At 48.0% G+C, this 12992-nt stretch overlaps 1 protein-coding gene across 1 annotated transcript in view; it reads right to left on the bottom strand.

The window, feature by feature from the left end:
* Positions 1–11378, bottom strand: part of LOC149340287 (nose resistant to fluoxetine protein 6-like) — a 31763-nt gene extending 20385 nt beyond the window's left edge. The window contains exons 1-2 of the mRNA XM_089549033.1: positions 10394–11378; positions 2392–2603 (exon numbers count right to left, since the gene is read on the bottom strand). Of these exons, the coding sequence (XP_089405159.1) occupies positions 2392–2603; positions 10394–10796 (615 nt within the window). The 5' untranslated portion in view covers positions 10797–11378. The remainder of the gene's footprint in view (positions 1–2391; positions 2604–10393) is intronic.
* Positions 11379–12992: the final 1614 nt, after the last annotated feature.

Here is a 12992-nt window from a genome sequence, read left to right on the forward strand (position 1 = left end):
CTAAATAAGTACACAATGCTTGCGATTTGACGCGTCAAACAACATTTTGTTAGACCAGACATTGCCTTTAAAGATGACGTGGTAATATTTCCCGAAAAGCATAGATGAATGAATCAAATTGCTCAATTCTGTAGTGATTCTAGCGAATTTATCAGATAGGTTCGGTTAGGGCTTCAGATAAGGTATAGTATATGAAGTTCTATCGATAGTAAGCGTTGTTTTCTACTATTAATGCTTTTTCATACGTAGCCTAGTCCCTCTCGACGCAGAACTGCGCCGATTGGATTCCTCTTCCCTCGCGGAGACTATGACCCTGGGACCGTATGGCTTCAACTCTCAAAGGCAAAGAAGCCCACCGTAGAACTATCGTAATATTCGAAAGTGACTCACTCAGTCAGCCGAAAATTTTGTTACCCACGATGGAGCCATCACCACAACCACTGAGGATGTACACAAAGAGCTCAAGATTGCTTCTCTCGCTCTTTATTTCACTCCTTTTCTTGTCATTATTTGTACGTCTCTCTCTTCTCTCTTCTTTTAGGGTGATTGCTAAGAAAGCAGCTTTCATAACCTGGCAACGTTCAATAGGATTTCGATACTAAGAACACTCGTCCAACCAAGTTCGGCAGAAGAAAGCAATCGAAGACTTTTTTTGCCCTCCGTGCAAAGCATACATGGTTGCTTCTGAGCCCTTTAGTCCAATAGGTTCCTCTTATATTGCGAATGTATGCATAAATCTATATGTCTTGTCGGTGCTGATCTTTATGAATGCATGGAAGAAAGAAGCAAGCTGTTTTCGTGTTTTGAGTAGAGGATATTGTGTTAGAAAGGGGCGCCGGCGTTTGTATGGGGCCTTAAAGACATATTAATGGTTTCAGACTGTCCAGCCAGCCATAATCCAGTGCCCTCACCAGCAATTGCGCTCGCTCCTAAGCGGGCCTTCAATGGACGTTATTCATACGGCAAGCTCCTGCACAACCTACGTCGTCCTACGTCGTAAAGTACCGTCCTTTATAGCATTTAGGCGTCTGATACTAACCGCGCAAACTATTATTTTTTCCCGCCCCTCTGGGAAGCGCGTAGTTGCGGAAAAGGCACAGCTTAACGAATTGAGTTTCGCGCTTCCTTGGACGTCAGAAAGGCTGTGACATCGAAATAAGGTTGCTTGACCCTGCGTGTGCAGAATAAACGCCCAGTGCATTTTAACTCGGAGTCCTTAGCGGCTCGCAATTCCCTTTCAAGGCGCAACTATGATCTAGCCCTGGTGGAAAATCCAAACGCTCCTTTTCTAGCTCACCTCCATTTACTACATGTTTCATCGCTTTTTTAAGGTCAAAATTGTTTCCCTGAGCTCGGGTGCCCTTAACTTCCGGCTCTCTTTTATATCACGTGGTGCGGGTCTTACAGGTACCAGCCCACAGCCGCCAAGTCGAAGCATCCTCCCGCGACCTTTCAAGTTTTTTTTCTTCTCATTTTTTTTTTTCTGAAGGAGGTCGAGTTGAATAAACTGCAGCCTACGCAAAAGGTACACTTTCGCATTAATTTATTTCACCAATGAAGAAGCCACTGAGAATACCCTTGAAACTTCGAGAAAGTATGCGTTAACAAGGCAAACGCCAGGCGAGACAGCAGCAAGGGCACTCGCACATAAGTGAACGCGAGCCCCAAGCGGGAAACATATATACTGGCCGCTCTTCAAAGGTCAGCGAGAGTGTTTATTTACCATGCAGCTGGCAAGGTCAACACCCGCGGAGCACGCTCTTTCCTCTTTCCCCATCCTCTACAAGGAAGTTTTTGAGATCGTATCGCAGTCTGCATCGCCGGCCATTGCGCAGGCTAGACAGAGCGCTGATAGTGTTTCGAAATGAAGCAATACACCGCCTTGTCTGCGCCTGGATTCAGTGCCGCATGTCGTCACCGCAGAACGTCACGTGAGATTTATAAACGCGGAATTCTACAAGTGATTAGGTTTATTTTTTACTCTTGCGAATATATAACATTTTCAATATGCAATAAATCTATCTATGAATGATGTTCTATGTATGATGTTCAGCGGTACATCATACGACAGGCTGAGTAAATTCACGTGGTGCCTGCAGCGCAATCAAACCAATAATCAAAACATTAAGTTGTATGGCTTTGGTTTTATGAGGTTTAACTTCTCAAAGCGGGTAGGCTATGAGGGACGCCGCAGTGGAAGGCTCCAGATAATTTCGACCACCTGTGGTTCTTTAATGTGCACTGACATCGCACAGTACACCGGCCTATAGCATTTCACCCCCATAGAAATGCGGCCTCCGCGGCCGGTATTGAACCCGCGTCTTTCGGGTCAGCAACCGAGCACTTTAACCACTAGGCCACCACGGCGGCAAATCACCAAGCTTGACTCACCCTTTTGTTGGTCATGAGGAATGCTGGCAGCATGTGGTCGAACAAGGAGGTGTCGTTGACCATCTTGACGTACATGTTGCAGTATTGACCGCTCACTTGCACGTGTCCAAACTGATCGTGCACCACAGTCTCGACGCACTCGTCGTACGCACCGATGTCCGAGATAGTGCCCTGGAACAGGCCCGTCGGGTACTTGCCGCTTGCGTCAATCACTGCACACCAACGGGAGTGGGGAAGCGTAAGGAACGATCAGTCACTGGGAAACTGCTATCTTCCGCTCGCGGCGAGAGAAAATGTTTTAGATAAAAAACACCAGAGCCCAAAGACGATTGTGCTAAAAAAGTGTTATAGCGTGCTTAAGGAAGGCACTGTCGCGAACAATTAGTTGTATGACCTTGTACTGCATTTTATAACTGCCATATTCTGTGATTTCACCTCAATATTTTTTCAGTTAATATAAATTGGCAATTGTGTAAAGGCATCCCTCAACTGCAAGAGGCTTTGCTATTCAAAAAATTAACTCGAATGCTACCAAGGGAGCGGCACAGTAAATGCAGAAGGAAGGATGCAGATTATAGTTCTTATGGCCAATCAGCGCCTATGGCCAATCAACGCCTGTGTTGTCGTGTCACGTCCTTGTCTTTCGCGCTGTTTCCTCCACTTGACTCCAATCTATAGAGCAAGCGCTTTGGAGTCTTACGTGCGGCATAGTGTCCACCTAATGCATATAGCACGCATGAAAGTATATTTATTATCAACACGTTTGGTACAGGCATTAGAGAGTTTTAGTATAGCGTACGTAGACATACGCAAAGGCATAGCGTACGCAATAAAATAGCGTCAGTCGCACTGCGCATGCGCCAAACGCTATTTCAAACCGATGTCTTACGTACGTTCGCGTTACGTACGCTATTTTTCGAATTTAGCGTGCGTGCTCTTGCGTACGCCAGGAAAAATAGCGTTGTCAACATGGCGGAGCCCATGCCGCCCGCTTCGGAGAGAAAATGTCATGTTATTGGGTTTTTGGGCGTATTCATTGCCCTTAAATGGAACGTATGATATTCGCTTTGCCTCCTCTCGCCAACAGCAGAACGAATGAGTGATAAACTTGCCCTATTTTGGATTGTGTGTAACGATTCCGCCGTTCCTAACCCTAACAAAACACCGCCGACTGTGGATTAGATTGATTTGGATTTTTATGCCAAGGTAGTCATAGCCTTGCCAAAAATAGCCGTTTCGGCTGTAGGGCAGTAGGGGTCCGAAAGAATGTTAGTATGTACCATGACGTTCTTAAAAAACCTTGCTCGGTTCGGTTACCTAAAAAAAATTAAAAGAAAGCTAGGCCCTGCCTCGACTGCGCAGTGCGCGACTCATCGGGGACGCCATGCAACCGGCTATCTACGTCATACGACTTGGATCAGCTTGGCCAATGCCTTGGCTAAGCGTGAATAAATACGACACAAAATGTTTTTACATTATAACACCAGATGGCGCCACTGCGGTCTTAGCTATCTTTGCGTTCGAGTTGTTGTACGGTAAACTAAAAGTGCTCCTGCGACTTCCACAGTACCCTCCCGCTAAATGCTTGCGTATAGCGTACGTAAGCGCTCATACGCTATACTAAAACTCTCTATTATGTCCGAAAAATTATGACGAAAAATGACAGCTTATCAAAAAATACCAGAAATAGACTACCAAAAATAGTGCCCTGGCATATTTTTTTTTTTCACTGTCATAGCTGCAGAAACACTCCATACAACCAGGGGCAATTACGCATGCTTCCCCGTTACTTGATATCGCAGATCTTGAGGTTTCCGGCATTCGCCACTATAGTTATTTGCCCGCGGGACGGTTCCACAAGCACTCGAAAGCAAGGTTAAGCGGAAGAGCCCAGAGCATCCGGTCACCATTATTCATGCATGACAACCAACTAAACGGAATGTAATAGCGAAACATAGCGTCTGGCCTTCGTATCCAGGAAGTCTGTGCCACACACGGCGAGCCCTGGAGATTCGTAGATATAGAGTAAGGTAGCCAGGGTTCCCAGTAATAGATTTATCTGCGTTTCTTGTCAGCAGCCAAATCTGGCTTTGCAACGCTTCCTCAATACGACACGGTATAGTAGCGTTAACCCACCTCAATTCTGTGCTGGCAATTTCCGGCCTTCGTCGCTAAAAATGGCCAAGCCGCAACAGTTTTCCATTGACCTTTCGCGTTGCAGCAAATAGTTTCGGTTCCGGTTGCTCTCCCTCGCGATCGCATATAACTCAGGATTAACCATCTTGAAGAAGTAAAAACCAGATTATGTTTCCAACACCCACGCATGTCAACATGACCGGTTGTCACGTCTGCTGCAGAACCGATGCCCTTCGCTTCCTGGCAGCTGTTACGCGACCGATTTCAATCAAGGAGCTTCCGTCACTCGGTACGACCGCTAATACTCCACAGATACGGCAGTTGAGCGGCCTTCGCTGCTCAACGACTATCGTACGCGGAAACGGCGGCAACAAAGACGCCCCTTCTGGGATGGCTGGGCATTTCGCGTTTTTCCGTTTACTGTCACATCGCACGGGCCGTCTGGCCCCACAACAGAGAGGCACGGCGCGTGCGTGACTTTGGGTGCGCACTCGAGGAAACGCAAATTACGATGTTCACGCACCGTAGAACTGCTCGTCCCAGACGGCGGAGACGCGGCTATGGAAAGTTTCCGATGCGCTCATGTCTCTGATGGAGTCGTTTAGGGCGCACATTCGCAGAGACGATTGTCCACATTTGGCACCGCGTATGCGCCAGTAGCCTTCCGTTCTTAGTCGATTTTTTTTATGTTTATTTTTTTCTTTGTCTTTAGCTCAGTCTCCAGACGCTTCGAAAGCCCTCTTCCTTCTCTAAAGCGCCAGTGGAAAACAAAAAAAAAGGCGAGATTCAACGTGCTGGAGCACTGCTTCATACAGTACTACCGTCACACCGTGCAACGTTCCAGACATAAGTGCACGCGCCCATAACGAATAAACATTCGCACTAAAACGTCCCAGCCTTTTCTGGACGTAACGACTCGCGCCAGCACTATCCTCAATGGCCGAATATTCAAAACTGTTTGGGGGTTGGAACTACCTTAATTTCACTGGCGCCTTTACCATCCTGAACTTGGCTATTGTGATTGCTAGGAACACACGGGTGACCCAGCAGTGAACCGCTCTTCAGTACAACGAAAATAGCGAACTTCCAATGCTTCGTAACCAGGGAAAGCGAGCTTTTTTTTTCAAACCAACAAAAAACCCCTGGACATAACGCCGACATCAGAAAAAAAAAATGAAAACGTTTCATAATACATCGCACCCGTGTAAGATATCAGAGCGAAGGGTGTAGTGAGCTCGCATAATGAAATCTCAATCCACTGTGGTTATCCAATGCCTCAGTGAAAGTGCCCAGGGCAAACTGCTCCAGACTCTGATGCTTCAGATACTAGTGACGGCAGTGGTTACCTAGCAACAAATAAAGCGAGGTAAGATCACGCCTCTTGTTTCCTGCAGGTAAGGCGTGTTTATAAAAGGTTCAGAAAAATATACTGAGAAACCTCTTTATCTGGCAACACAGGCGATGAAAACATTATACGTAAGAAAGACGGAACAAAGGCACCTTTTTCGGAACTTGATTGGCTTTGAGGAAAGGATTTTGCCTCGCCTGCTTGCCATGCTTGATTGTACAACGGAAACGAATACAAGCAGCAGCGGTGGCTCAGTAGTGGTGGCACTCGGCTGCTGACCAGAAAGACGCCGATTCGATCCCGGCCGGTCGGGAAGCGAAATGCTAGAGGCTCGTGCACTGCGCGATATCAGTGCACCTGAAAGAACCCCAGGTGGTCGAAATTTTCGGAGCTCTTCACTACGGCGTCTCTCATAGCCTGAGTCGTTTTGGGACGTTAAACCTCCATAAACCATGAACAGACAGAAGCAACACTTTAGCAGTATTCTCGTTGACACTATCAGCGGCCAGCTACCAGTGATCTCATTCTGCGTAATGATGATATAAGATGAAAGTGATGCATATTTAGGGACACTCGCTGAGCCTACCACGACTTTTAAATTTTTGGAGGTAACGGCCCCGTTCTAATCAGGTACCCACTGGTAATTTTCGGGAGTTTGCAGCTGCAGTTTGACGTTCTCCGTATGAGAGGCGGCAGAAACTGATTTCATTGTGTGTTTATTTTTGTTGTTGATGATGCTGTTGGTTTTTTTTTTGTGCTGGTATGGGCCAATCTTTGGGGAAAATTTCCGTCTTTAACTTTATACCTGACTAGGTGCTCCCATCCATGCTACTTTTTCCTTTTTTCCGGAAACAAACCACACCTATCGCACGCTGTCCACCTTGTGGCCTTTAGAAGAGCCACTGTCCCAAATAGCTTATTTCATTTATGTGCTCTCTTGGTTCATTTTGCTTTCAGAAGGTGGGCTGTTGCTGTACGCAACCGGCATTTAGATAAAAAAAAAGAAAAGCGACTTTTGACCGCGGGCCTCTGTTTCAAGTACGCTTAATGAGCCGCCACTCTCTGTGAAAATTTCCTAAGCCACTTAGCGACCAACAAACGCGCCCACCGGACTACCCACCTGCCTCTCTTAGCAACCTCTACCCCAACCATTGCTTCGAGAGAACAGACTATGTAGCGTTGTGACATCACCGACGCAAGGCAGTACAGGTTTTGTCCCTTCGTCGAAGACTCCAGTTGTATGCATCTTGGTGTTTTTGTTTTTAAGGTGGTGTAGTTGAAAACTGAAAATATGCTCACAACTGTTCGCACTGAACACTGCATAACAGTTTCCCAACGAAAAAAATATATATATCCCCCGCCGCGGTGGCACAGTGGTTACGGCACTCGGCTGCTGGCCCGAAAGACGCGGGTTCGATCCCGGCTGCGGCGGCTGAATTTCGATGGAGGCGAAATACTAGAGGCCCGTGTACTGTGCGATGTCAGTGCACGTTAAAGAACCCTAGGTGGTCGAAATTTCCGGAGCCCTTCACTACGGCGTCCCTCATAGCCTCAGTCGCTTTGGGACGTTAAACCCCAAAAACGAAACCAAACCAAAAAAATCGAATTTATTCTAATTTGACAAAGACATTCGACGCACAGACATGACCTCATGAGGAATGTTTCTTTTTGGGCCTTTTGTAATATGGCTCACATTTTGACCGCATAACTTGCACTGACGCTTTGCTTTCTTACCGCTACAGCATTTCGAACCTCGAACAAAATCACGGAGCGCAACGTAACAGTCTTGCTCGTATGACGCAACACTAATTTCGAGCGTTTTTGCCATGCGTTACGGAAACAAGGTCGCTGCGTCCGCGTCACGAAGGCAGCGTCGTTATCGGTGCGTTAGAAATGGAAAGGCTATATTTAAATGCACACCTCTTCGAGGAGGTGAACGGGTATTAAGGCTCACCTTACCACTGGCTTAGCCAGAAGCAATATGACAGGAAGAAAACTGCGGGCACGTAAGTAAACATAGAAACGCGCGTGAAAGGGAAAAAAAAAGAAAGAATGAACAGCTTGAACGATTGATATCTCGATCTCCTTGAGTACGAAAACGAGGGCGTGTGGAGCTGCGAATGTTTCTACCGGGCTGGCCGAGCAGGTAAACGCCGCTTCCTATCTGCTCCACGTTATCTTGCCGAATGCCAGCGCTTTTTTATATCTGGCGATACATCTCGCAGCACTTTCTACGGCGTCCGCTAGTCGCGGCTCTGGTGTCGACGCATGTGCGATGCGATCACGCGTTCATGCTCGACGAGCACGAGATGGCGTACCCGCAAAAGACCGCCGTCCCTGTCGGCGTAGCAAAAGCCTCTACACGGAGCAACGTCGGTTCAGTTAACAACTGCCAGCATGCTTGAGCTTCCTTTTAGCCCGTCAAGCCTACAATCATAGCTCTTTCTCTATGCTACAACGCTGCTGAATCTTCAGCTGCATATTTGCCCTGTTTGCAGAAACCGGAGATCACTCGAGACGCTCGAAACAGTGGACGGACGCCATAGTTGCAGATAGCCGTGTTTGGAAGCAAGTAACCTTCAATCAGTGGCGCCTTGGTCGAAAGGCACGGCAACGCCAGGTACGCAAAGACGGCATGCGAGTTGTTCTAATCACGCGGCAAGCGTGGTTTTCCTGATTTTTGAAGTCCTGACTACGGAAAAGAAAAAATAAAAGTCGCATCCGCGTCGAATGCCTTGTGGTACACTTTTTCTTGCTGGCGCTGACGAGCGTCGCTTATGTATAGCAGCTGTGGGCCAGCATTCGTTTCGCGTGAGTGCCGCTGTGTGCTGCCACTTTTCGGAGTGGCCGACTCTGAGCTAGCATTCGCTCATGCAGGTCCTGTTTTGTCGAAGAAAGCGGGGAAAAAAAAACAGCTCCGCATCTGTCTCGGTTAGCGGCAATGAAAACACTCGATGTGGTATGCTCGCTATGGTAGGTAACCCTTTCCGTTCCTAGCATTTGAAAAGCTGCTGCCGTTCCAGTTGGTAGGCAGCGGAGCTTGGGCGAGACGAATGGGCAGAGTATGTATGCGGTATGTGGCAAAAAGCGCATGCGCGCGAAATGGCTTCCGTGGTTCTACGCAGTTGCCCTTGCGCTTGTGAACAGAAGAGATGTAGCAGGTTAATACTACGTGGAGCAGCTTGCTAAAAGGGGCAGTTTGTCAGCAAGCTGGCGGGGGTGTGGCATGTCCTTCAACCATCCCCATCCCCCCTCCTGTATCAGGACAGGTACTACATGCCGAAACACGAAATGCCAGAAGGACGAACGCTAATTTAAGCCGGATGGCTTACATAATGAATGTCCCGCTTAGTTTGAAATATAGGTTTACTTGCAACACTAAGGAAGAGGGATGCTCCTATTTCACGATTCGGCATTTGAATGCAAGCAATGAATAGAACAGCAACCGATCGGCCACTCTATTCTGTATGGCACATCGTTCACGAAGATGCAAATACTCTCGCACTCACGGCTTTCGTTGGAGTTCCCTACGCGGCATAGCAAGCATCTAAATTGCTAAGCGACACATTACGATGGAGCTAGTTGCAAGGTCTGAGGAGCTGCTTTAAAGCATGACACCAGTTCCACAGGTGTTTCTCATTATTTTTCTGCATCGAAAGTCCTGCGTGAAGATGAAAACAAGCTTGTTAAGAATAACAGACACGCAATTTGTAGAACGGTGCGTCATGAGTGCTGGTATGTTCGTACCTTATGTGGAGATCATAGCAACTTTTACTCGAGTAGGGGAGCTCGCGTTAGTCGAGGACGCAGCTAGACCCTGACTTTTGCTTCCCGCTGCTACACATTTTACGGTAGCGTCTAGCGGCTACAGTGATCATTTGGCAAGCGCCAAAGCATCGCGGAAGAGTGCAGCCTAGCATTCAAAAACCTGAATCACGCGTGCTGCTATTTTCTGTAGATAATGCCCAAAGAATGGGAAGATTGCGTGCTCTTCGGTTCACATTCTTTCACTTTCTTTCAAAGGAAGCATGACAATTCACCATAGTGTGGCATTTTGTCAACCGCTGAAACACAACGAAATTTCTAAAACTTATGGCGTTGGTGAAACTGTGACAACAAAATAGCAGGAAAGGAGTGACAATTAGCAAACTCGGCAGCACGGAGCTTCCGCTAACAGGGCAATAATTATGTCTGTGCGTTCGTTCTTTAGCATGAATCATCGCTAATTCTCTGAAGAGTAGATGCAAAAAGCAAACATTCCGAATAAAAAAACGCTTATGTTCAAAAGCACATGTTATTCATAGCGTGCTTGCTCTCAAGAGAATTAGTGCTCAGCTGGGTTGCTGTGTTTTAAACTGCTCTCATAAAGGTGTATGTTTCAGTGACAGCAACACATATCGTACTGCAAGTTTTTGGACACGCCTTAGCGGATTAGCACGGACCTACGTGTTGGCGCGGATCCGATCGTTCATTGCACATGCGCCCTGAAACAAGCATACCATGCTATAAAGTACTCACGTCTCACGGCCCATGGCTCCAGGTTTCGCACGTCACGCATGAACCGCAGCATGCCAATGGTGCAATCTGGCGATATCTCTGTCCGCATGAGTCGCCGCATCAGCGGTGAGCCTTCCGCGGACCGCATTGCTTCCGCGATCAGTTTCCGGGCACGATCCATCATATTGGGCGCACGGGTCGTCGTGGTCGTCGACGTCGTCGTTGTGCTTGGTGTCGTCGAGCCCCAGACTCCCGTACCTGAACCGACATTGGCTCCCGGTGTTACCGCGTGACCGATTTCTTCAGCTGCTGGCACATCTGTGTCGATGTTGGCAGCCCGTACCATGTGTCCGCACAAGGCCAGCGTCGCAGTGATCACGATGACCGAGAAACGATAACCGCAGCCCTGACGTGATACACCCATCTTAGCAGACTCTGTTTGCGCTCTCGGCGAAGTACACACTATGCTCCAATGCCGCCGTGCGGCTAGACTTCTTGCCCTTCTCCGTGAGTATCTTCAAAATCTTCTTGATCTTTGTCCGAGGCCCGCAACGCTGACAGAAAATCCAGCGGCTTTCGGACGGTGCGGGGTGAAATGCGCACCGCTTCGATACTCCGACTGTCCGCGAGCGTTTGCGGAGAAGAGAGCACACTCGTGATGTGGGGGAGCGGTAGCACGTGTCCGCTTACTCTTCAGCAGTCTGGCGACGATTGAGGTCTCGGCCTCGCTACGAGCAAGGTGAATAGGCCGCTAAACAAGCGCGGCGCTCACCGCTCACAAACTGTTTCAAATTCCGAAAGCTCGAGGCCGGAGAATATCCGCAGGGGCACAAGTTGTGCGAAGCGCCTCCTTCTTGAGTCTCACTTCCTGCGTTTCGTCTTTCTTCCTTGGTATCTTCTTCTTGCGTCTGCAGGCTCACCTGGCCACCGCCACTGTCTCTCTTGACATTCACTTCCCACTAGAAAAACGGACCGACGTCTCCACTCGCCAAAAAGCGACCACTGAATACTCTTGTGAAACGCGCGTGCGTTTTAAGCCAATTCCCTCTTCCCTGCAAACTTTTACTCGCCATCTAAAAGCGAAGGGACACGACCTCCCTTACACGCACAGTCTGACTCGTTCTCTCTCTCTCTCTCTCTTCAGTTTGGTTTTGTTGTACATGTTTTCTTTCATAATAATAGGGGCCCAAGCTCCTTGTCTATGCGCTCTTCTTTCTCACCTCCGCCTCCTCCCTCATGTAACCTTCTAGCCTTCCCCAAACCCTCAACTCTAATTTTGTACAACGCGTCCCGTCCTCCGCTTCGCTCCGTTATGCTCCGGATTACCCATCTACTTGCGTCATAGCTGCGAGAGAATCTTCAAAAAAGCGTACGCCTCTCCATCTACCAAGGCGACCAAGGCAGTCGCGGTGCGAGGGTTGCAGAGCGATGACGGAAAGAGATAGGAGAGGAGGAGCGGTGATAAAGAAGGAGGAGGGTATTCGTGCGGACGCTACTGGCGCGGTGACGAACGCTCGGTCTGTAGGCGGCGCCCGCTTAGCGATCGACGCCGGCCAGTCTTGGCCTTGGCGCGATTTCAGCTGCCTCCCATGATTCCGCGCGTGCTACCGGAACAGCACTTGAAAACCAAAGAGAAACAGAACGGGAGAACAAGAAGCAGAGTGAGAAAAGTAATTGAAAAGAGAAAGCTATATCTGAGGAAAATTTTACAGCGCAGTGCCCTTCATGGCAAGTGTGATGTTCCGAAGAAAGTACAGAAGCCATAGTGGTGGCAGAGGAGAGGGAGGAATGAAAAGAATAACACGCCCCGAAAGAGTTGGTCTTTGATCACGGAGCTAAACGGCGAAAGCTGCACATAGGACGCAGAAAGACAGTGCCAGTGTCTCCTCTTCCCTTTCTGCGTCCTTTGTGAAGTTTGTGCTGTTTTGCTTCGGAATGAGAACACTCCAAAAGAAAGAACTACAATGAAGAATCAGCGCACTACTGGAAGGAAGGAAGGTTCTTCCACATAAATATGTATATTATTTATGTGCATGTTCGTTTTGTTTATTTGTAGTATCATCCAATGACCTACCACCAGACCCGCACAGTGAACTGTGTGCAATAATGGAAAGAAAGAAAGAAAGAAAGAGAGAAGGAAAGAAGGAAAAAAGAAAGAAAGAAAGAAAGAAAGAAAGAAAGAAAAGAAAGAAAGAAAGAAAGAAAGAAAGAAAGAAAGAAAGAAAGAAAGAAAGAAAGAAAGAAAGAAAGAAAGAAAGAAAGAAAGAAAGAAAGAAAGAAAGAAAGAAAGAAAGAAAGAAGGAAGGAAGGAAGGAAGGAAGGAAGGAAGGAAGGAAGGAAGGAAGGAAGGAAGGAAGGAAGGAAGGAAGGAAGGAAGGAAGGAAGGAACCGTTTTTCCGCATAAGCATGTAACATATTATTATGGGCATGTTCATTTCGTTTATTTTTTACTATCATCGCATGGGCTACCACCAGCCCTGCACATCACACTGCGAGTAACAATGGAGAGGAGGAAAGAAAGAACGTCATGCGACGGCTGTGCACTGGCGCCAACATACGCGGAACCGATTGCACCGGCTGGAACGTCCGACGCGGGCGCTCCCTCCGAAGCGGCACCTGC

This window comes from Amblyomma mixtum, chromosome 6, assembly GCF_055824585.1.
Source record: "Amblyomma mixtum isolate Tamu chromosome 6, ASM5582458v1, whole genome shotgun sequence".
Lineage (NCBI taxonomy): Eukaryota > Metazoa > Arthropoda > Arachnida > Ixodida > Ixodidae > Amblyomma > Amblyomma mixtum.